Source organism: Danio rerio, chromosome 6 (genome assembly GCF_052040795.2).
Source record: "Danio rerio strain M-AB ecotype USA chromosome 6, GRCz13ab, whole genome shotgun sequence".
Lineage (NCBI taxonomy): Eukaryota > Metazoa > Chordata > Actinopteri > Cypriniformes > Danionidae > Danio > Danio rerio.
This window is the reverse complement of record NC_141026.1, coordinates 32324206-32349594: the sequence shown is the minus strand read 5'-3', so window position 1 is coordinate 32349594 and position 25389 is coordinate 32324206. Positions and strand designations below refer to the sequence as shown.

Below are 25389 nucleotides of genomic sequence, written 5' to 3'. Positions count from 1 at the left end.
TTGAACCCAAAAGATAAGATTTTGAAAAATGTTGGAAACAGGTAACCATTGACATCTGTAGTAGAAAAGATAAATACTATGGATGTCAATGGCTTCCCGGTTTACAAGCTTTGTTTAAAATACCCTACAGGCACAGGACGTCAACATGATGTCATTTTAACGTTGTACCCCAACGTCGAATTTTGTTTGGAAATGAAAATCAGGTTGATGTCAGAACCCAACATCAGTCCATCATGTCCAACATCCAACCTAAAATCAACCAAATATCAACGTCTAATCATGGTACACCTTGACGTTGTGTGGACGTTACCACTATGACATCTGTCAGACGTTGGATTTTGGTGGCTTTCCAACACAACCTAAAATCAACCAAATATCAAAGTAATTTAACATCGTTATTGGACGTCAAAATAACATTGTCCTTAGACGCTGGCTAGTCATTAAATTTTGGTCACCTGATGTCATGACCTAAATCTAACCTAATATTACGTCTTATGATGTTGTGTGCCAGCAGGGTAACTTCAGAAGAAGAAAGAGACTCAAACAGCTTTGGTACAAGCGAAGAGAGAGTAAATTGAGTTTTCAGTTTTGTGTGAACTATCCTTTTAATACAGCAATGACAGTTGGTTGACAAATAGTTGCAGAGTTACTCGTTATCAACAGCATGTACTGTATAATAAAGATCATCAAAATAAAATGTAATCAAAGCTTCAATTACATAATACTAAGAAAAAAATAATAATGGTTTTACTGACAGCTGTGGTTTCACACTTAGGAGCCTTTGTATGTGTGCGTGTGTGTGTGTGTGTGTGTGTGTGTGTGTGTGTGTGTGTGTGCACTATGTTTCCCACCTTGGGCCACTTGGCATGTCTGTGGTCTGATGATGCCTTTTTCTATCAGGAGCCCCATAGGAATGTTCCAGCCAGCAGTTCTTCCATAGCCTGTGTGACAGGAGCGCTTGCCCTTGAGGTCGCTGAATCTCTGGATGTCTCTGTTGCTCTTTCTCAGCACAGCCACGGCGTAATAAATGCTTCCATCGGTGTCTCCTAAAGAATCATAGGGGTTTGTGAAAATGAATCATCAACTATGAATAAAAACAGTAAGCACTCCAGAAAATCTTTTTCCAAACGCAAAAGTTAGCTGCGTTCATAAGAATAAAGCTCCTAAGTCAAGCTTTCTGATAATTATTTTAAAAGCATTTTTTTCTTTGTATAAAGAACATTTTTTATTAATCTAATGACATTTTGGTAACACTTTAAAATAGTGGTTCATTAGTTTATTCATTCATTAATTTTCCTTCAGCTTAGTCCCTTGTCACCACAGCGGAATGAACCACTAACTACTCCAGGATGCCCTTCCAGCCGCAACCCAGCACTGGAAAACATTCAAACAATCTCACATTTACACACACGCGCTATTATTATACCCATACAACATGATTGTGAGGGAAACCCTGGAGGAAGCACACGGGGAGAACATGCAAACTCCACACAGAAACTGGCCCACCCTGGACTCGAACCTGTGACCTTCTTGCTGTAAGGGTGACAGTGCTACCAACTGCACCACCATGCCTCCCTGATTTATTAGTTAATACTAGCAAATGTGTTGTATATACTAACCTGAACTAAGAGTGAACAATATTTTACAGTATTTAGATCAACATTTACTAATTATTAACATCCAAAGTTGTGCTTGTTAACATTATAAATCAACTGTGAGTTAACAAACTAACAATAAACCACTTTATTTTCATTAACCAGCATTAACAAAGATGAATAAATACTGTAATAATTATATTGTTCATTGTTTTTTATGGTAGTACATGCATTTGATTTACTTATTAATCATTATTTTAAAGTGTTACCAGAATTGTTTTGTGCAACTGAAGGATTTCATGCATGCATGTTAAAAGATTCCATCAATGTACAAACTACAATAGAAACATTTTCAATGTTAACATTGTACTCTTTTCAAGTAATTTGATTTAAAAAGGACACATAAATGCCTATAAAACTGGTCAAATCAAAGTAAATAGTAGTCAACATTTGAAGGGAATCAAAACCTTTCATTAAAATTTTTCTCATACTTGAACACCCATTCTTGTCTTATGGCAATTTTCAAAAACATTTTTGATTGACTTCAAATGTTGACCACTGTAAATTGAGACTGTACGGCTCTAACCTGTGTAGCTCTCACCAACTGCAGGAATCAAACCATAACTCTTTCCCGCTGTGTAGATGTAGCCTCCATCAAGAGTGATGGCATCAGCTTCTTTATTCTGGAAGAAAAGAATCTCATTCAAACAGTTGCGCAGCTTTTTTCATCAGTTAAATGAAATTTCTTTAAAATAGCTAAATCAATTTCTCTTTGATGAAAATCAATAGGATTTTATTCCTGGAACTTGACCGTTACACTCTATTCCAGGAGTTATAAAAATGTTGGCAAAAACGTACAAGACTAGAGGAGATTTGATATTATAAATGCCCATGTTCTGCTTTTTCAGATGTAAAATGAGCACTTTTAAAAACAAAGAGTTTTTAGATCGATTCTTTAAAACGGTGGTTTCCAAACTTTTTGCTACGTGCACCCCTTTCTAAAATTTGACACCTGTCAAGCACCCCTTTCTCCAATCAAACTCCACATTTTTAACTACAATAACTATATACACATTTTCTGTATACGTGATTAATATGAAAATGATAAAATGCGTAAATTTAATGGACAAGCTTTTATGAAGTTGACAATTTTAACAGTGCCATTAAGTACAGACAAAAGTTCATCTGGCATGGTTTTCATCGCTAGAGCGTCTTGGTGGATGCGGCAGTGTACCCAAGAAACCAATGGTGCAACTTTTTGGATGGAAGCTAATGCTCCCTTGTGTCCCTTTTTTTCTTCTTCTGCAGTTCCTCCAATTTTCTTTAAAAAAACTTGTAATGTCTTGTAAGTGGCTGTGTCTTTTTTGTAAGTGCTGGACCATATTGGAGGGCTTAAGACTGGTATTAGCTAAAACCTCACCACAGACTACACATTGCGTATTTGGATTTTATGCATCTCCAATCCATGTAAACACAAAACCAATGTAACTGTCACTATATTTGCGTTTCTTACTTGACATTTTCTCACTCTCTAGTGTAGGCCTAATTCACTTCATCAGTACATCTCTGCTGGATTTCTCTGTTCCCACCTACACCTCTTCACCTCATTCGTTATCCTCCCAAGTCCATATTTTCAAGGCCACTGCAAGTCTCCTTAGAAGAGGCTGATGTAGATGGTTCATCCCTGCTGTCACTTGACTTCTTAAAAGTGACAGTTTTTAACCAGGTGTTAAAAAAATAAAAACAGTGGAAAAAAATTACAAATGTACTAATATTTATGAGCTTATGAGATCCTCGAGCCCTGGGCTCTCTCCCGAGAGCGAGAGGGGAGTTTAAGCTCCAGCAGATCTCGATGAACTCCCCTGACTTATTTCCGGCTAATAACAGATTTAGGGATGCTAAGGAGGGATAAACAGCTTGCTAAAAACTTGACTATGATGTCAAGTTGGTATGTTTAATTTACCTAGGTTGCATGTTTTTTTGGAATGTGGGAGGAAATTGGAGAACCAGGGGAAAACCCACACGAGCATGAGAAGAACGAGCAAACTCTGAAAATGCCAACTGGTTTAGTAAGGACTTTAACTAGAAACATTCATGCTGTGAAGCAACAGTGCTACTGGCACTGGGCCGCCGTGTCACCCATCTAGAAAAGGGAGGAATAGGGGTGGGTGGGAGGTATTCGTGAAGACAAAGATACTGAGATAAGAAACTCTGGTTATTTATAGTGAGTTGGGAATCATCTGATTGGTGAATCAATCATAAGCTAATGCAGGACCAGCTGTGAACCATCATAAGCGCACGATCCTCTTAAAATGTCACTTGAAGAAATTAGGTTAACCATAAAATAATGCCACTGTCTGAAAATAATGTAATCTTATAATCATGAAAGTAAGTAACTGTAATTGCAATTGGCCAAAAGTCTCTGACTGCAGACTTGAATATGCAAACTGAACCATGCAGTCTCAGACTTGCAATCTCAGACATGTAGTCTCAGACACAATGCACTCAAAAGAGCTAGTGACATCACTTTGAGGGGTAGGGTTAGAGGCGGGGTTAGGTTTGTGCATTAAAAGTATCGCATGCTGCTCAGCTTGCATCTGCACCCAGTCTGCAACAGATTCTTCTCCATTTTAAAATATAAACAAATTACAAGTTATCAAGAGATTAAATTAAGATATTTTATTGGGTGTTTTGTTTCTGACATATTCTGACCAATCAGAGCAGAGAGGACTCTGAGAAAGGAGGGGTTTAGAGAAACTACAAGAGTTTTAGACACTGAGTAAAGAGGTTATGCTGTAATTATACATTATGATATTAAGGCATAAGTTTTTTCTGTGTTTTGTTGATTTCGTAAACCTATTCTAGGAGAGCAACAATATGAGGAACTAAAGTAGCACTTTAATAGGACCACTTTAATCAATTTAAGTGATTGATTATCATACTTGTATTTTCTTCATGCAGTCCTCCACAGATGCCCCATAGACACACTGAATATTAGGAATCAAATTTTTGTTTTTGAAAGCCACAGCCATGTCTGCACATTTCTGCTGCTCTCCGTGAGACAGGACACACCATTGCAGTTGAGAAGGGATATCTGTGTTTAAAAACCCAAACACATACATTACAGAGAAACAGTGATGTAAAGGAATAGAAAACAGATTTTCTTCTGTGATGGAGGTGAAAATATTCACACCTGACTGTGAGCAGTCCATAGCTTTCAGTATGTGATAGTATCGTCCCATCCATTCCATATAGTTTTCATTTCCGGCTTGAATGAATTTGGTTGAAGTGTCACTAAACAACAAGTTTTCCCCACCGAAGTCAGCTGAGGAGAACATGGAGAACCCAGATTTTTGCTAAAGAAAAAAGAAAAACATGTAAACATCTTTACATGAAAAAGTAAACTGCGCACACACACACACACACACACACACACACACACACACACACACACACACACACACACACACACACACACAAATACACACACACACACACACACACACACACACACACACACACACACACACACACACACACACAAAAAATGAATATAATATATATATATATATATAATCAAAACATGCTTTATACTGGTTAGATTACAAGAATAGTGTTACATATTGCATAATTACTTTGTAATCAGTAACATAAATGTGTTCTGATATGTTTTGAATTATTTTTAGATTATTTCTGATATAGCGGGCTTATCTGATTACTAATTAAATAACCAATAGATTGAACCATTAATTAATTAAATAATACTCAGTACAGAGTAGATTACAAATTCAGTGTTGCAAATTACACTGTAGTCAGTATTGTAAATATGTTTTGACATTTTTTGCAGTACTTTGAGATTACTTCTTATAAAAACTTACTTATATGTTTAATAACTAAATAACTAATAGACCAACTAACTAACTAATGAGATAATACTCAGTACTGAGTAGAATACAAATGTAGTGTTGTCAATTACGTTGTGGTCAGTATAGTAAATGTGTTCGGGCAAGTTTTGGATTACTATTAGATTACTTCTGACATAACTGGCTTGTTTGTTTACTAACTAACTGACTGACAGACTAATTAAATATGGCTTATTTGTTTGTTTGTTCGCTTTTGTAAACTGCACTTAAATTCAAAGGGATGTGGCTTAAAAAGTATATTTAAATGACATGTATGCAGATTTCTTTTAACATTCAAAGATATATACTGTATGAGACAAAGTTGCGTAAACTATATACAGTTGAAGTCAGAATTATTAGCCCACCCTGAATTATTAGCCCCCTGTTTATTTTTTTCCCCAATTTCTGTTTAACAGAAATATTTTTTTCAACATATTTTAATATTAAAGTTTTAATAACTCTTTTCTAATAACTGATTTATTTTATACTTGCCATGATGACAGATCATAATATTTTACTAGATATTTTTCAAGACACTTCTATACAGCTTAAAGTGACATTTAAAGGCTTAACTAGGTTAATTAAGTTAACTAGGCAAGTTTTGGTAATTAGGCAAGTTATTGTATAACGATGGTTTGTTCTATAGACAATTGAAAGAATATATAGCTTAAAGGGGCTAATACTTTTGTCCTTAAAATGGTGTTTAAAAAATGTAATCATATTCTAGACGAAATAAAACAAATAAGACTTTCTCCAGAAAAAAAATATATATTAAGACATACTGTGAAAGTTTCTTTGTCCTGTTAAACATAATTTGGGAAATATTTAAAAAAGAAAAAGAAATTCAAAGGGGGCCTAATAATTCTGACTTCAACTGTATGTGAGAGTAATATGTAATTCTGTAATAATAAAAATACTGTGTTTGTAGCTGAGCATTTTGAAATGTAATCTAAATACAAGTAATTTATTTTTGGAGTCTGATTACATAATGCAGATTAAAAGTAATTAGAGAACTCAATGTACTGCATTACATGACTATGTAAAAACCTAATCTTTCAATATTATTATGAGATCCTACCAGCCCCTCAGTCAACATGTTGTAGACCACTGAAGTGGTGATGTCCGGATGGATGACAATCCCCCTGGATGGCACTCTGGCCAGATGGCATTTCTCATAATCAGTGACAGGACTCCGGGTGCCGTCACGGCACAACAGCTGATAGTCCTTAGATTGTAACTCTTGAGCCCACAATGCCCCTTTACCTATGACACAAATTTAAAAGATTTATTATTAACTTAATATGCAGATTATAATTAATCAGTTATCACACTTTACTTTTCAAACGTCCTGCATTACTATTAAAATGTACACTAGAACTTGCCCTGTTCATTTTGTATCTATTTCTTACCAAAAAATGACAAACATACATTTCTACCATAAATTTATAGAATATACACCTAAAAACCTGAATGATGCTAAATGACACAGCTGAATTTTAACCCATATTTTATTTAAAAGTGTTTTTTAGACAGTTTTATATCTTCATATAAGTTAAATAACTTTTCAATTAAATTCTCATCAATTTAATTTGATGCAGACACCAAAAAGTCTTTTACTGGTATAATTCAAATTGACTATACATTTTCAATTCGAAGATCCTTCACTTAGCAACAGTGTATAGTCTAAACATATATAATTGAAGTATTAATAATAAAAAAAGGAAAATTGATTATATACAAAAATAAATGAACTACATTTTAGTTTATAATTACAAAAGAAAGTCTGAAGAACTAAAAAAATATTGGGAAAAATAGATTTACGCTAAGTTTTTTGTAGTTTTTACACACCTAAATATAAATGTCCTCAAACCTTATTTGATATTATTTTAACGTTTGAATGAAAAATATTTAAGCAAATCATGCATGCTTTCACATTTAGTTCAGGGAAAACATAACAGACTTTTTTTTATCATTCTGAAATTTGCATTTTCATTTTAAAATTATTTTTAAAATCATATAATTAAATTTTACTAAATTAAAATGCTAATAAAAGCTAAATTAAGTTTGATGATTACACAAATAATTATTATTCAATAATACCTATTGTTATTAATTTTTTTTCCCCTTCAGCTTAGTCCCTTATTTATCAGAGGTCACCACAGTGAAATAAACTACTCTGGCATATGTTTTTACGCTGTGGATGCCCTTGCAGCCGCAACCCATTACTGGGAAACACTCATACACTCTTACACACACTCATACAATTTGGCCAATTTAGTTCATCCAGTTCACCTATAGTGCATGTCTTTGGCCTGTGGGGGAAACCAGAGAACCCGAAGGAAATCCATACCAACACGGGGAGAACATGCAAACTCCACACAGAAATGCCAATTGGCCTAGCTGGGACTTGAAACAGTGGCCTTCTGTCTTTGACGAGACAGTGCTAACCAATGAGCCATTGTGTCGCCTCCTATTATTATTGTATGTTAAATGATTATATTTATTATTATATATAGCTCTTTGGTGAACTGCTGAACTGAACATTTACCATCAGTGTTCTCGCTGACAGTGGTGTGCTTGACAAAGGCAACATCACCAGCATCCTCAACCAAACACCTGTAAAGTCCAAAACATCCATAAGCTAAAATATAGAGATTATTCCTTTCATTTGCTCTAGATCACCTTCAGTTCTGTATGAAAAAACAAAGAATACAACACCTGAATGCTCCATCATATGCATAATACAGCTCCTTGTTGCTTGGATCACACTTAAATTGTCCAGTTCTGTCTCCAACACATTGCTGACACAGAGACGCGGGGTCATCTTTAGCCCCGGGGATACAGCTGGCGTTAAAGAAGTCAGCAACCCCTAAAAAAAAGATACAATAGACTGTAGGATACTTTTCTATCTGGAAAAAAGGCAAACTAACTATGTTAGATACAATTTTAGAGTACCCTGAGGGATGTTGCAGCCCATGACAGACATCATCCCACTGTCAATCAAATATCCAAGCGGGACGTTCCAGCCAGCGGTGCGGTTTTTGCCAGTGTGACAAGACTTCTTCCCCTTCAGATTGTTGATGTTGATGGCTGCATTTGTCTTTTTAACCACAGCAACACCGTAGTATGTTATTCCTTTCCCTGTGGTTGTTAACAGAATTAGTTAGTATAACAAACAAAAACGCAAATACAGCACTGTTTTACATGTACAGTACCTGTCAGTTCAGATATGTTGTGATTTTTCAGTCTAAAGAAAATGAATCATGTTCCATGTTGTATGTTTCTTTTATTGAATTGACTTAACTTGTGTTTGCATATTTCAATTACAAGTCGTATCTAATTCATATCTTTTCTCAAAATGAGTTTTTTCTCCAGCACTGAGTATTAAATCTCTACTTTAGGAACACTTTTTTTATTTACAGAGGGATATGTTCATACATATTCTGGCTTATTATTAACAACATTTGATTCTATAATTTAGAATGGTTTTTTTTATTGTATTTGTTTTCTGTTTTTTTGCTGAATTATGCACTATAGTGATAAAAAAATATATTCCAAAACACCCCACTGTTAAAAAAAACCCTTTTTGACTCAAATAAATATTTAATAAAAAAATAGCAAGACTTTTGAATCTGTCTTGACTCTCCATCCAATGTTTTTTGTGATTTCACTGTAAATTAGTGCATATTTTGTAATCAATGCCTCATTTACATATTTGAACATACAATTTTCTACATCTTGAGAAAAATGCTTGAAAATTAAAATGTAATCAATCAAGTAGATTGATATTTCATTTTTAATGTATTTTTACTCTATTCACAAGCCTTGTCTTATGTCCTAATTTAAAAATTAAACTATTTTGAAGGGGTAGTCCAAAGTAATCAGTACAGGTATTATGCGTTAATAATCAACCAAGTGTTGCTGTTGACATTTAATTATGTCCTTAATGACCACACTTCCATTTCAACACAGTTCAGAGGTACGCCTTGCATAATCTTGAATCTACAGCAATAACTACAGACTGAATAATGACATAAAGAGAAGCACATACCATCTGATCCAGATTCTCCCGCCGCAATTTTGAAGCTGGCTAGCTTGCCTATGTCATATATGTCTTTGGCACTGGCCGAAAAGGCATCAACTTCTTTTTTCTGCTGAAAGTCACAATTGCAACTGAATTGTTTAACAATATCAATAACAAGACAATGATTTTTGTGTGCTTCTGCAAGTAAGATAAACAGACAAAATCATACCCTCATGAAAATTACTCATAAAAAAAACATGGTTGTCAGTGAAAACATGGCAACAGCAAATCAGCCACATTTTTGCTACACTAACCATTGTTTAATCAAGGTATCACAGTATAATTAAACTGTGGTTATGCACTGTAATTAATGCACCAAAAAAAAAAAAACATTTCCTATCTGTGATAGTGGCATTAGAATCATGTCAATATCAATGATTCTTTTCAGTTGACTGAATGATTAATTAGTGGAGGCTCTCTGCACTATTTAAAAGCAGCCATTAATTGAGCTAAAACCAGATACATTTCATTATTATCTTTCAATCTCATAATCCACCACAATAACAAGTGTGAACTCAATTCACTATAGTGAATATGCATAATGCACTATAAAAGTCACGCTAAATTGATTTCCATAAAGTGTCTTTAAAAATAATTTAATTGAATATTAAATGCTATGAAACAAGTTTAAGATGAATGTTTTCATTTCAATTGGAGGTGTCAGCTTGGCATGTCCATATTTGTGTATACAATCTGAACAATATAGGTTAATTAAAAACTAAGCAATGCTAACATCTGCATTTATACTATCAGCAAACACTCACATCACATAAACTTTCCATAGACAGAGAGAGAGACAGACAGACAGACAGACAGACAGACTTACGGTGAGTTTTTGAGCGCATTCTGCTTTGGATGCGGCGAGGACGCACTTCAGCGCAGGCCGGACGGAAGCACTGCTGAAGGCCTGCGCCATGGCTTTACATTTGGACTCCTCCGCGACAGAAATAACGCACCATCTTATTGTACTCTGTCCAGACACTGCACCAAATTAATTATGATATCATTATTATTATTATAATTTATGACAATCAATATTTTTAGCCATCCAAGATCACCTCAGATTTTCTAAAACGCGCACGTTGGATTTGATAATAGACCCAAAAAATTAAAAATATTGCAGCAATTGATTAAACACAGTGAAATAAATCACTTTGTCTTTACAGTAACCTAAAATGTTTCTTACCATAATGTGTGAGTGCAAGCAGAACGCTTAGAAAAGTCCAGGTGTCCATCTCTGAGTGCGCAGATGTTGGAGAGTTTCTGAAGCTTTATATCTGAGAGTCTGTCGCAAAGTCCAAAACACGACTCAGCCCTTCGACATAACTAGACGGGAAACGGTACCTTATCTTTAAAAAGTTACGTGCAGTCAAATTCTGAATTTATAGACTATAATATGACCAGAGATGAGGACTCGAAACGACACGTCCGAAAGACGGGCGGAGGTCCAAGGTGCACACAGAGGGGGCTTTGATTCGGCGAAACTCCACCTTTTTCCATGAGAGACTGAATCAAGGGCAGTGTCGCATAAGCGCAGGTAAAGTAGATTTTACCCTTGAGAAGGGCCAGACTGCATGGTATGTTTTTACTGACAAAGAGTTTACAGACACAATAGCATATTGACTGAACTAACGCACCTGACGACCTATAAGACTCATTTACTGTGATTTTTGATGAGTTAATTACTTCATTGCATCCGTAATAAATAAACTTTTACTGTCGCAATAAAGTGTCACAACATTACAAACATCTCAATTCAGCAAAGGAAATTATAGAAAGTGAATTGTGATTACCTTCACAAAAAAGGTTTAGGCTATTCAATTGTGCTGCTAAACTTTGGAAAGCATTAATTTACTTTTACAGAGACTTCACAGAAATATAAACATGTTTAACTGACTAGACTAATGCCTACATAAAAGGTTATACTGTACAAATCTTTTGATCAAAACTTATTCTTGGTTTGTTTTAATCTTCTGATGGGTAAATCAAATTCCATAGTTTTACACTAGAGCGATGATAAGTAGCCTATATTTTTTCCACACAAAGTATATGTAAAAATTTATACCTGATTATACTTTTAGTTACAGTACATATTTAATTGAACCTGAGAGGTTTGAATGTTACAATAAAATCGACACGTTTGACTTCCACAGACTTAAATTATTAAATTATTTAGCTTTTATTTAATAGGATTGAACAGATCACCAATCATATCATCAGCTCCTTATAAAGGGTCAGTTTAGGTCATGTCAAACCTCTCTGTGTATGTTTTTTTTTTCTGCAGAGGACAAAATCTGATTTTTCAAAGAATGTTGTAATAAGTGTTGGTTACTATTGGAAGAGGAAAATAACTTTGTGTTCCACAGAAGAAAGTCAATAAAGTTCAAAATCACATGGCTAAACTATAATAAATAATTTAAACATAAAGATGAATCTGGGATATAAATGATGAAACCAATTATATGATTGTTTGCAATAATGGTTCTTAACCAGAGATCTGGGACCCAAAAGGGAGCCTCAAAAAATTTAATAAAAGAATACAAAATTATTGTAAAAATATTGTAATTTAAAAAGTAATAACAATAATAATAATACACTATACAAATAGTCAGAAAAAGTTAAGATACAGCTACTTCCATATAATAATAATAATGATTATTATCAATATTACTACTTCTACTAATAATATTGCTGATCTGTTAGAAATTTCTATATCGTCACTTAGGAATTATAATGTTCTATCTGCGTTCTGAATGATTTTGAGATATTGAGCTTCTAAGTTTTTGCATTCCATAGCAAACAGTATGTGTGTAACATTTCTTTTTAAAATAAAAAGTCTTAAAATGTAAACAACTTATAAAAAAAAACAACCCATAATGTAAACAAGTTGTCATTTAATAAGAATATATCAATAACTCAATTTTTACAAAAATGTAAGATAGACAGCTCTAAGGTGACGATATGTTCATCTTTATATATTGATTCTTCTATAATTAAAATTTTTGCTTTTTAATATTTTTGGCAAACCGTAAATAAGTGAATTATTTGTCCCCATTATTTGTATTATGTACAACAATTCTGGTTCTCGAATCTGATTGGCTGATAGCCATGAGATGTTTCTTAATAACAGCACTCCTACAGCCTCTTCACTCTTGCATGAAGCAGATCAGAAGCAGAACTTACTACAGTTTGACAAATATTGCAGCTGTTGGACAACATAATTTACTTTTGAGGCTTTTTCAGCCGAGAATAGTTGTTTAGATTGCATCTATTCAGTTTATTTATAAGGATAGTGCCTATTTTAAATATTTATTATTTTTGAGATACAGCACGTCAGTATCCATCAGCCTGTCATACTGAGCAGAGCAAAGACGGTTGACGTTGTCCATCCACAAGATGGCAAAAGAGACCACATAACAAACCATTACTCAGCTTAATTTCTAACTATAGCTGATCAAATCATTTTTAAACTGGTAAGTGACTTTCCATTATGTTGTGTAATCAGGATATTAAAGCAAACGAAAAAAGACTCACCTTTCAAAGACCACCAATAATTTCACTGAGCAACAGTCACACCATAATACACCATAATACGCTCGTCATGGTTCTCTTTCATCATCTCGTGTTCGAGATCCACCTATGGGAAGGCATCCGTGCCTGACCTCTGCAGAAGCATCCAATTGCACCAAGTCTGGCTTGACAGACAGAAGCACGTGCCCAATGGCAGGTAAAGAACCGCCCCTTTACCTGTGCGCATAAATCATTCTGCACGCGCTGCTATTCCTCAGTTAACATTCGCTTCTCGCTGACTCTGCAACTCTACAGCTCGGTTGGATTACTGCTGCTCATTTACGTGTCTTCAGGAGGACATGTCTTTCGATCAGCCTCCACCAGACGTGACAGTCTGTTATCCGACCAGGTTAGTTGTGGTTGCGCATCCCGAGCTGCCCACGCTCCTCTTACACCTGTCCCTGTCCACGGCTGCCCGCCTCGGATATATCACTTTCTAAATCTGCCGCTTCTCCCGAGCACTCATCACGGGCCTGCCCGGCCGCGTGTGGCGCGCTTATTGCTGCAAAGGACCCCCACCCCTTCTGTGTTGTCTGCTTGGGCCTCAAGCACGCTCAAGAGGCGTTGGAAACCCCGGAGAATTGCAGCCATTGTCTTAAATTACCGAAAAAGCTTCTGCGGCGTCGTATGAAAGTTGCAGCGACTCAATGTGTTGAATTTTCTGATTCAGATGGGGGACATGGTGACGACAGCGCTCAGCCGGGGGACTCCCGGGGCGATATGTCTCTCGACTGGGCTGACCAGCCCAATCCTGCGTTCCCCGAAGAGGACATCTTCGTGGGTGTTCCGCTGTTCGCTGATGAACCGGCCGGTTCTGGCGACGATGACGACATGGGTCTCTTGGGTGTTTCAGAGGACGAGGAGGCCATCCCGTCCTCTGGCGCTCCCCAGATTCACACTCCCGCGACCGTACCCCAGTCCATCCTCCTAGATGTGTGTGAGCGAGCGGCCGCTCGCCTCAACATCGAATGGCCAGCTCCACAGAGTGCCACCGACCAGGAGAGGGACATTTATGATGGGAAGTTGCTGGGGCCTCCACCAGGTTCGAGGAAACAACTTTTTCCCGTCCTCCTAGCGTGTGCAAAGCACATGAAGCACTACTGGGGTGACCCGCTCAACCTTAAACAAGGTCTCGCGGATCTGGAGGTTAAGGGTATGGCATCGATCGGCATGGGTGACCCACCCGTTATCGAGCCATCAATCGGTCGACACCTCAGCCCCATTCAGGGCGGGCTATTCGCCCCACCGAAACCGGTCCTGCCAAACAAAATGGACCGCTTTTCTGCCTCTGTTCACCAGGCCGCCTATAGGTCCTCAGCCGTAACTGTGAGGGCTCTTAATGTCTCCTCGCTCCTCTCCGCTTACCAGGCGGAGCTGTTGGATGACTTGGGACAGCAACTGGACAAGGGAACCCCCTCCCCATCACTGTCGAAGGAGATTCTCACAGTTAATGACCTCGTCCTCCGTCCAAGCCTGCGGGCGTTCCATGGCGCTTTCGGTGGTAGGAGAGCGCGCGCTCTGGTTGAATCTGTCGGGCCTCCCTGACAGTGAAAAGAGGCGAATTGCGGGCGCTCCAGTAGAGCCCGGACAGGCTCTCTTTGGCCCCGCTGTTGCATTAATGCAACAACGCTGCAACGACAAAAAGAAAGAGGATGAAGCCTTCAAATTATGTGTTCCTAGGAAAGCTGCTCCATGCCAGGTGCCCCCAGCGCGCGCCCCTATTCCCCCTGCCACAGGCTGCCACTGCCACTGCCGGCCTGATGTTCAGCCAATGGGGGCGCCAGGTCTGTGTTCACGAGCCACAAGCCCTACAGACTATTTTCCTGCCCCAGAGCTTCTGTCCAAAAGACGGAGAATAGCTCAAAAGGAGGTCATCCACCCCATGTGTTCAGTGGACGTTGAGTGTTCTCGCCCCAGGTTCAAGGGGTCTGTTGTGAGGAAAAGTGTTCAAGCAGTGTCACCACACCGTTCAAACTTTGTTCCCCTCACTCAAATAAAGGCTTCGGCCCATGTGTTCCCAAACACAAAACACACAAAATACACCTCAAAACAAACGAATCAAATGAATTCGTTCCCAAAAGAACAGATTTCTGTGAACCCCTGCATGTCACTACTAGTTTGTCCACTAGAGGGCGCCATTGCACCAGAAATGAACAAACCGGCCGAATTTGCAGTAAGCAGTTCTCCGGTGTGTGTGGGGTCACTTGCGAATCAGGTAACAGCCTGGCAGTCTGTGTCAGCACCCGAATGGGTAATTCACACAATAACCAGGGGATACAGGCTTCAGTTTGCCAAAAGACCCCCACATTTCAACAGAGTTCCCTCTTCTCAAACAGAAGAGAGATCTGCTCACATTCTGAAAGACGAAATCTCCTCTCTTCTGCAGAAGGGGGCGGTTCGAGTGGTACCCCCGCACCTGATCGGGCAGGGGTTTTACTCTCGTTATTTCTTAGTTCCAAAGAAAGACGGCTCTCTTCATCCTATTTTGGATCTCCGAGTGTTGAACAAACATTTGAGGAAATACAGCTTCAGAATGTTAACACACAGTTCTCTCTTAGGCTCAGTAAATCAGAACGATTGGTTCACATAGATCGATCTGAAAGATGCTTTTTTCCACATAAGGATCTATCCTCCGCACATGAAATTTCTTCGTTTCGCTTACCAGGGCATTTGCTACGAGTTCACAGTTCTTCTGTTCAGGCTCTCACTAAGGCCGAGGACGTTCTGTCTGTGTGCGGAGGCGGGGCTTGCGCCGCTGAGAACAGCTGGTCTCAAGATCCTGACATACATAGACGTTTGGCTGATCATAGTCGATTCGCGAGAGAAAGTAATTCAAAATACTTTCCGTGTGCTCACTCACATCAAAGCACTCGGTTTCCGGGTAAATGTGAGCAAAAAGCAGTTTCACTCCATCCCAAAATGTGACTTTTCTGGGACTGGAGCTGAATTCAGTTACGATGCGCGAGCGCCTGTCGCAAGAGCGCATTCTCTATCTTCTGAATTGTCTCTCACAATTCAGGGAAGGAGCAAGGGTACAGTATCGTACATGTCTCAGACTACAACGTCTCATGGCCTCGGCTATTCATGTCCTGCCACTAGGCCTTTTGAGAATGAGGGCGTTCATGAAGTGGGTTTTATCTCTTCATCTCAGCCCATTATGCAATCTCTCCCTTTATGTCACAGTCTCGCGCTCATGCACAACAGCGCTGCGCCACTGGAGGAATGCAGAGTTTTACGCTCATGGGAGCCCCCTCACTGTGTGGAAAGCTCTAAAACATTTTCTGCCCCGCCTGCAGGGGCATCATGTGCTAGTGCGGTGCGACAACACTACAGCTGTAGCACATATCAACCACCAAGGGGGGATGCGATCCTTCAAGCTCCACGCCTTAGCTCACAAGCTTTTAGTATGGAGCAGGCAACATTTTCTGTCGTTACGGGCGACGCATGTCCCAGGCATTCTGAACAGGGGTGCAGACCTTTTGTCAAGGGGGAACCCACTCTACGGGGAGTGGCGTCTCCATCCTCAAATAGTGGGCCTGCTTTGGAAGAGATTCGGCCAGGCAGACGTCAATCTCTTCGCCTCGCGCGAAAAAGGCCATTGACCTATGTTCTTCTCGCTACAGGACGAGGATGCCCCCCTCGGCGTGGACGCACTGGCTCATCCATGGCCCAATGTGCTGCTCTATGCGTTCCCTCCTCTTTGCCTAATAACCCCAACACTAGTCAGGGTGAAGGAACAAGGCTTGAGACTGATCCTGATAGCACCGAGGTGGCCCAGGGCTCCATGGCTGGCAGAGATAATTCCTCTTCTGCATGCACAGCAATGGCCCCTCCCATTACGTACGGACCTCCTGTCCCAAGCGAATGGGGAAATCTACCATCCTTGTCCAGACAGGGTGGCTCTCTGGGCTAGGCCCGTGAAAGGGCAAACCTAAATACACTGGGGCTTTCTCCACGTGTTATTGCAACTATTCAGAACGCTAAAGCCTCCTCCACACGGTCCCTTTATGACTACAAGTGGTGCGTGTTTGAGGAATGGTGTGAGGAGCGCAGACTGATTTCATATCAGTACTCAGTCGCTGACATTTTGGGCTTTCTGCAAGGCCTTATGGAATGTGGAAAATCCTTTTCTACAATCAAAGTCTATCTAGCAGCCATCACTGCATGTCATGTAAGGTTTGATGGCAGCACGGCTGGGCAACACCCTCTTATTGGTAGATTTATGAAGGGTGCCCGTCGTTCCCTTAAAGTCACTAGAAGAGTTGTTCCTGAGTGGGACCTCTCCATGGTGCTGGATGCTTTGACTCACCATCCTTTTGAGACCCTAGAGGCTATTTCTCTGAAGCATCTGTCTTTCAAGACAGCTCTGCTGCTGGCCTTGGCTTCAGCTAAACGTGTCAGTGATCTACATGCACTCTCTGTTCACCTCTCGTGCATTAAATTCTCCCTCAGTGGAGAAAAGGTTTCTCTCAGGCTAACCCGGCCTTAATGCCAAAATGCTTCCCTAATTTTTCTTGTGAGGGGGTAAAGCTTTCCGCTTTCCACCCTCCTCCATTCTCCTCCACTGGGGATCAGAGGCTTAATGCTTTATGTCCTGTTCGAGCTCTGCGGGCCTATATCAACAGGACCAGCTCTTTTAGGAGAAGTGACCAATTCTTCATTTCTTGGGCCCCCCCAAACTGGGGGAATCCCATTTCTAATCAACGCCTCTCTCATTGGCTAGTGGAAGCCATCTCTCTGGCATATGAATCTAAGGGAGTGCAGCCTCCAGGGGGCCTCAGAGCACATTCCACTAGAGGCATGGCTGCTTCTTGGGCTCTATTTAGAGGGGTTTCCTTGCAGGACATTTGTGCCGCTGCAAGCTGGGCCTCTCCACATACATTTGTCAGATACTACCGTCTTGATGTTACTCAGACTCCGGTAGCTCATTCTGTCTCAGGTGTGGGCTCTTCGTAGCCCTGTGCCGTATGCCTTTTACAACTTTTTGAGCCTAGTTGGTCTAACTTGGCTTAATTTTGTCCCTAAATGTTATCATACCCTCACCTGACACAAATTATATACATTTTATATGTACAAACAAATACATATATTGTATACATATATATTATATATGCTCCAGCATATTGTGTTTTCAGGTGTCCTCAAACGCATGTTACCACATGCTTTGTGACGTGTCATGCACCGCCTTTCAGGAGACAGTCCGCTGGCTTGCTGGGCCTCGCTGTGAGTGTATTGGGCAACCGGGGAGCTGTCCATATCTCCCATAGGTGGATCTCGAACACGAGATGATGAAAGAGAACAATAGGTTACTGTTCGTAACCCCGGTTCTCTGAAACATCGAGTGAACAGATCCACCAAGTTTGCCCCGCTTGCTGCACGAGAAGCGAATATGCTCACTGAGGAATAGCAGCGCGTGCAGAATGATTTATGCACACAGGTAAAGGGGCGGTTCTTTACCTGCCATTGGGCACGTGCTTCTGTCTGTCAAGCCAGACTTGGTGCAATTGGATGCTTCTGCAGAGGTCAGGCACGGATGCCTTCCCATAGGTGGATCTCTCCACTCGATGTTTTAGAGAACCGGGGTTATGAACAGTAACCTATTGTTTTGGGTCCCCTTAAAACAGTAAAGTTGTGTTGATATTTGCAAGTGACTAATTGCAGCGCGTTTCTTCAGTTGTTTGTGTTGTAAGAATTTGCAACACGTGTTGTCAAGTTGTTGAAGATCGTTTCTTTATTTGCTGATGTTTTTTGTAGGCCTTATAATCTTAAAATGTGAGCAAAATATTTTGTCATCACTTTAGACATTACGCTAGAGAATCATTCAAATACTAGCTCTAAAATGACGTTTGTGAAGTAGCAACAGTTTCAGCTGTTCTGACGTCAGTTGCAGATGTGAATAAATGGCGGAAAAAAGTAGTTCCTCATACAAAAGTAGTTTTAGACTCTCAGTGTTTGATTTTCTTGTTTATATAGGTGATTATGCCGTCAAACTGTATTATAAACACAATATCACACGAGTAGCAGTGCAGTATGGCTGTATATAGACACTGTTGGGACACTAAGGTTCTGCACAAGACTTTTGGCCAGCGGAGAAATTAAAATGGTCGTGCCCAACTGAGTCTGGTTCTCTCGAGGTTTTTTTTTTCTTCACTCCCATCAGGTGAAGTTTTTTTTTTCCCTCTCCGCTGTCGCCACTGCCTCGCATGGTTCAGGATTGGTAGAGCTGCGCATCGATGAATTTGCTCTTCAGTGTTTGAACTCTCAGTAATGATTAAATCACACTGAACTGAGCTAAACTGAACTGAACTGAACTTAAACACTAAAACCTGAACCACACTGTTCCAGTTACTATGACCATTTATGTGAAGCTGCTTTGACACAATCTACATTGTAAAAGCGCTATACAAATAAAGCTGAATTGAACTAAGGTACGAGGCTGCAACGCAAGCCTCCCACCAGTGATAATATACACATACACACACATCTTATATATACATTTTATATATAGCCTACACACAAAAGCATTCAAAAAACACAGCATATGAGAAAAAAAGTTTTTATTAGCTGTTCTCCTCTTTGACAAATGGAATGAATCAAGTTGGCAGATTATGTACATTATCTAGTCAAAATGTGTTAGAAAGCCATGATGACAAGTTAGAGAAGCAATCTTTTAGAAAACAATCATCTCCGAGTTAAAAAACGAAAGAAAACAAAATAGCGGGGATGCCGTCAGCACCCCCTGGTGGACAGTTAAAGGCAAAGCAAATCTCTCTTCAGCTACGGGCATTCAACAATTCCCATACAGCCTTTCAGGTTTACAGTTCATGCCAAATCCCTCTCCTCCGCTCCTTGCTGATGAAGACTATTGCTTTAAGAAATCATGCACGTCACATGAGAAAGAAAATATGACAGAATTACACAGGAGAGAGAGACAAAGAGAGAGCTGAATACTACAAACTGCCAACTTGAGTTTTGTTTTCATATTGTTGGAGCAGATGCAAATGGAAATCCACCATCCAGCCTAGTGTGCGTGTGTGTGTCAGTGTTTTTGCATAAAGACAAACCAGAAACAACAAAAGTGATGGTGGTAAAAGTAAAGGAAAAAAATATATATCTATTTATATTTATTTTATATACATACACGCATAGTCATTCGAGTGTATGCTTGACATTATAAAGAAAATAATTCCCATAGGTGTAGAGTTTAATTAAAGCTCAATATAGACTTTCATTATAACAAAATAGGCAGTATACTGAGGGTTGAATATACATTACAATTTATACTCTCTTATTTGCATTGCTGTTTTTTGAAGTAAGAATATGTCGTCACCTGGATTTGAAATATAATCGTAAGCCGTTCCTCTGCTAAAAGCTACTCCCAGATGCACCTTAATTAAAATGTACACAGATCGTTAAGACAAATAGACATTTAATATAAAAAGAAGAACTTTTGTGCCAAATATTAAATTTTTTATCATCCTCTTTGTGTACTGGCGACAAAAACAGATCAGCTGCATAAAGTGAACGGGTTGCTTGATTTTAGAAGAAAACTAAAGTCATATGGTGGCTGAAAGTCACATGGTTTAAATCTGTCTGACATAAAAACGTAAGAACAATATGTTAACTGAAACAGAATAATCCAAACATGCAAAAAAACGTGCAAAGTTTTGCTTTATGTCTTTCCAGAGACAGACATGAAAGCTTCTGATCATATACTGGGGGGGTAAAAAATGAAGAACAAACCAAAATGTGTATAATGCATTAACTTATTGGTTTTCCTTCGAGAAAGTCACCTCCCTTAAACATTAAGGAATCTGTACCGTATAATCTGTCCAGTAAGTCGCTGGTCAAGCACGTCTCCTCCCAGTGGAGGACCACATGCGGAGATTGGGATGCGAGTTCTAGACAGTAGTTTCAAAGAGAGGCATGAGAGAAAGAGGAAAAACCCCAAACCCATCCAAAGAAAACGCATTTCTTATGCTCAGGAGTTGGAAAGCCAATGCAAGCTGCAGGCCATGTTAATATTAAAAAAAGGAAACGAAAAGATTAAAAAAAAATACAAAAAGTTAAAAGAAGTGTAAGGTTTATTTGTCTTCGGCCCCCTCACAATTTCTCTTTGACGGGAACCCAGATGAAGGGTCCAGACTGCTCCTCGATGATCTGCTTCACCTGGTTGTAGATCTCCTCTAATGTGTCCCCTTGAACAATGGCTGAGGGGCAAGATAAAAAAAACAAGCATTGATGAGCATCACTGAAGTCATGTGATAATCTGGCTACACAAACAAGCATGTCAGCTCTTGGTCCCAAAAAAACGATTTTTGCTCCTTGTTCAAACTACTTTTTTAAAACGAGCTGAATCAACACAATCCTTCAAATGTTTTATATTTTATATTCAATCCACTTAAATTTGTAAAAACAATTAAGTTAACTTAGTAGATTTGTGTTGGGACAACATGAAGGAATTGTGTTGAACCCAGCATTTTTACAGTGTATTATTATCACTAAAACTGCTAAACTAATCAATTAAGTTAGGTGATTTCCAAAAACTTAATTCATTTTATTAAACTATTAAAATAGAGACACAGCAATAGCGTCAGATGTAGCACACTTTATAGCACCAGTTTAAACTTTCAGACACCTTTACGGCACTCACATACATTTATATTAAATACAGGCCAGAACTGAACATGGAGGATGGTCTCATTAAATGATGAACTTATGTGTGCCATTGTGTGCAAGGTTTATAGATATATAACCATCTCAATACTGGGGGTCTTGAGTCACTGGCATTATTATTTTGGGGGTCACAGACTGAAAAGTTTGATAATCTCTGCATTATAGGAATTCACTAATTAATTTTCTTTTCGGCATAGTCCCTCTATTAATCTGGGCTTGCCTCAGCGGAACGAACCACCAATTTATCCAGCATATGTTTTACGCAGCTGATACATTATAGGAATAGTTCACCCAAAAAAATAAAAATTACCCTTTAACTTACCCCTAAAGTGAAGTTTATTTATAAACTAATTTCGGGAGGATCACATGCTTGTGATTGCTTGCAGCCGGCCCCGCATTATTCAACTTATGATTCACCAATCAGATGATTTCTAAATGGTCTGTAACGCAAGTTCTATATGACAGCCATCTTCGTTCTGAAGAATCCCTCCTTCCACCCCTACTTCTCCTCCTTTCCTAGATGGGTGGCACAGTGGCCCAGTGGTTGGCACTGTTGCCTCATAGCAAGAACGTTACTGGTTCTAGTCCTTACCAAGCCAGCCGATGTTTCTGTGCAGAGTTTACAAGTTCTCCCCATGCTCACGTGGGTTTCCCCCAGGTTCTCCGGTTTCCCCCCACCATCAAAAAAACATGCAACTTAAGTTAATTGACTAATCCAAATCGGCACCATAGACATGCTCCTAGCAAATAGTTATCTCTTAAGAGCAATCACTATCTGTTCATTAGCTACTACATCAGGGGAGTTCTTGAGATCTACCTGAGCTCTATCTCCCCTCTTGCGTTGCAAACGGGAGAGAGGGAGCCCCGAGCTCGAGGATCTTATGAGCTCAGGACTCTCTCCCGGTGCAGCATGCCAAACAAGCTTTATAAACAATTATCGGCTAAGTGTGAACTCTTGAAACATTATCAGTGTATATGACTTTCTTCTTTTAGACAAACACAGTTTGAGCAGTTTTTAATAAATGTGTTGAACGGAGGCTCATTTTTGAAGCTTCAAAAAGCACATAAATCCATTGTAAAACTAGCCCAAATACTGCCAAGTCTTATGAAGCAGATTGATGTTTTTCTAACAAGAGTATTTCAAATATTGAAATTATAATCTCAATCACTGACTGACATTGGCTGCTGAATGTGTTCTCGACAACTTCTTGTCTGATCTTTTACTTGATGAATGACGCATTCATAGCGAAAGCTCTGATTAGAGTAAACAAACAAGAATAACAAAATGCCAGTAACTGACTGGAAGTGGAAAACAAGACTTACCATGGATTGATACACTTTTAAAAGCTTCAAAAAAGGGCTAGTAACTCAACACCATTATACAGCAACAAAAAGCCAGAATAAAATGTAAAATATACTCTGTGTTCTCCTGAAAGAAGATAGTGATATACACTTTGTTAAGGGTGAAGAACTACGGGGTCATTTTCTTTTTTAATGAACCATTCAACTGCTTGTTGCCTTGGTTATTATTGACAGCTCTTAGATTGTTGAGTGAACATATTAAATAAAACTAAACTGAACTAGATCACTGCTCTAGTGCTTTGGTCAGTGCAGCAACAAACACTGAAAAGAATGGGTTTCATAGCACAGAGCTTTCTGCATCCAGCCTGAAAGCTACTTTATATAAGCAGTGACTACTATGTGAGGAAGAGTGAAACCAGTAGGCTGAACACTGCTGGGCAATGTGGTGCAGCATAGCTAATTTTTGACTAATAAATTCTGTGTACACTCACTTGCCACTTTATTAGGTACACCCGTCCAACTGCTTGTTAGCACAAATTTCTAATGAGCCAATCACATGGCAGCAACTCAATGCATTTAGGCATGTTGACATTGTCAAGACGATATGCTGCAGTTCAAACTGAGCATCAGAAAGAGGTAGAAAGGTGATTTAAGGGACTTTGAACAAGGCATAGTTGGTGCCAGAAGGGCTGGTCTGAGTATTTCAGAAACTGCTGATCTACTGGGATTTTCATGCACAACTATCTCTAGGGGTTACAGAGAATGGTGCGAAAAAGAGAAAATATGCAGTGAGCGGAAGTTCTGTGGGCGCAAATGCCTTGTTGATGCCAGAGGAGAATGGTCAAATTGGTTCCAGCTGATAGAAAGGCAACAGCAACTCAAATAAACACCTGTTACAAACGAGGTATGCAGAAGAGCATCTCTTAATGCACAACACGTCGATCCTTGAGGTGGATGAACTGCAGCAACAGAAGACCACACCGGGTGCCACTACTGTCAGATAAGAAAAGGAAACTGAGGCTACAATTCACACAGGCTCACCAAAATTGGACAAAAGAAACTTGGAAAAACGTTGCCTGGTCTGATGTGTCTGCTGTGACATTCAGATGGTAGGGTCAGACTTTGGCACCAAAACATGAAAGCATGAATCCATCCTGCCTTGTATTAACGGTTCAGACTGCTGCTGGTGGTGTAATGTGTGGGGGATATGTTACTTTCAGCAGGATAACGCAGCATGTCATAAAGCGCAAATCATTCCAGACTGGTTTCTTGAACATGACAATGAGTTCACTGTACTCAAATGGCCTCCACATTCACCAGATCTCAATACAATAGAGCACGTTTGGGATGTGGTGGAACGAGAGATTCGCATCATGGATGTGCAACCGACAAATCTGCAGCAACTGCATGATGCTATCATGTCAATAAGGACAAAAATCTGAGGAATATTTCCACTACATTGCTAAATCTCCACCATGAAGTATTGAGGCTGATCTCAAGGCAAAAGGGGGTCCAACCCGGTACTAGTAAGGTGTACTTCAAAAAGTGGCCGGTGAGTGTGTACATAATTAGTTTATAAACATATTTTCAAAGATCTCAGAGGTTTTAATCTTTCACTTTCCTTAAGCTTAGTCGCCACAGCAGAATTATTTACCAGTGGATCTCTTTTCAGCCGCAAGCCAGCGCTGAGAGACCACTAAGTCCTGAACCCCAAGTAACCACCCATAGACTCTCTCATTCACACACACTAATTTGGTTCATCCAATTCACCTATAACGCATGTCTTTGGACTGTGAGTGAAACCAGAGCACCCAGAAGAAAGACATGTAAACACGGGTGAGCTTGCAGAGGGACTCGAACCAGTTCTTGCTGTGAGGTGAGAGTGCTAACCACTGTGCAGTGAACATGTTTTATCATCCGGTATTGTTTTTATGCCTATTAAGGTCCATTGCAAGGGCAATTTTTAAAAATCTTTTGTTTGCCATAAAGCAAAGTGGTTTGGCACAAGGAAATGACAGAATTTTATATTTTGGAGTGAATAGTGCACGTGTGCCCAAAAAAAACAGTTTAAATGTAGATGTTTTTTTTTCTTTTTTTTTTTTCAGGAAACTAAAGTAAAATAACCGCAGGTGACAATGACTTATCAGAAAGGTCACAGCTGTCCTTACCGGTGAAGTGCTCAAGGAACTCCTGCTCCAGTTTCATAGCTCTGTCATAAGTCTTCCTTCCCTGCTCCTCCATCAACCTCTTATTCATCTCT

The 25389-nt window shown here is 39.3% G+C and overlaps 2 protein-coding genes and 1 long non-coding RNA gene across 54 annotated transcripts in view; 1 reads left to right on the top strand and 2 right to left on the bottom strand.

Annotated features, from left to right (window-relative positions):
* meltf (melanotransferrin) overlaps nt 1-11030 on the bottom strand; it is a 19510-nt gene extending 8480 nt beyond the window's left edge. The window contains exons 1-11 of one of the 2 annotated variants that reach the window (XM_087257484.1): nt 10768-11030; nt 10408-10562; nt 9549-9651; nt 8453-8638; nt 8216-8366; nt 8046-8113; nt 6576-6760; nt 4789-4951; nt 4538-4689; nt 2182-2278; nt 852-1046 (exon numbers count right to left, since the gene is read on the bottom strand). In XM_087257484.1, coding sequence (XP_087113610.1) covers nt 852-1046; nt 2182-2278; nt 4538-4689; nt 4789-4951; nt 6576-6760; nt 8046-8113; nt 8216-8366; nt 8453-8638; nt 9549-9651; nt 10408-10562; nt 10768-10816 — 1504 coding nt within the window. In that variant the 5' untranslated portion in view covers nt 10817-11030. The remainder of the gene's footprint in view (nt 1-851; nt 1047-2181; nt 2279-4537; nt 4690-4788; nt 4952-6575; nt 6761-8045; nt 8114-8215; nt 8367-8452; nt 8639-9548; nt 9652-10407; nt 10563-10767) is intronic. The other variant, XM_087257485.1, reaches the window with a different exon arrangement.
* LOC147836385 (uncharacterized) lies at nt 10982-25389 on the top strand. The gene is made up of 2 exons (XR_015493785.1): nt 10982-11118; nt 25235-25389. It is a non-coding gene; the product is annotated as an uncharacterized LOC147836385 (long non-coding RNA).
* dlg1a (discs large MAGUK scaffold protein 1a) overlaps nt 19692-25389 on the bottom strand; it is a 220470-nt gene continuing 214772 nt past the window's right edge. For 42 of the 51 annotated variants that reach the window (XR_015492472.1, XM_087254847.1, XM_087254848.1 and 39 more), the window contains 2 exons: nt 25298-25389; nt 19694-21361 (listed from right to left, as the gene is read on the bottom strand). Coding sequence is in view for 49 of the 51 variants with exons in the window: in XM_087254847.1 (XP_087110973.1) it covers nt 21255-21361; nt 25298-25389 (199 nt within the window). In the remaining 2 variants the exon portion in view is untranslated. 51 annotated transcript variants of the gene reach the window in all.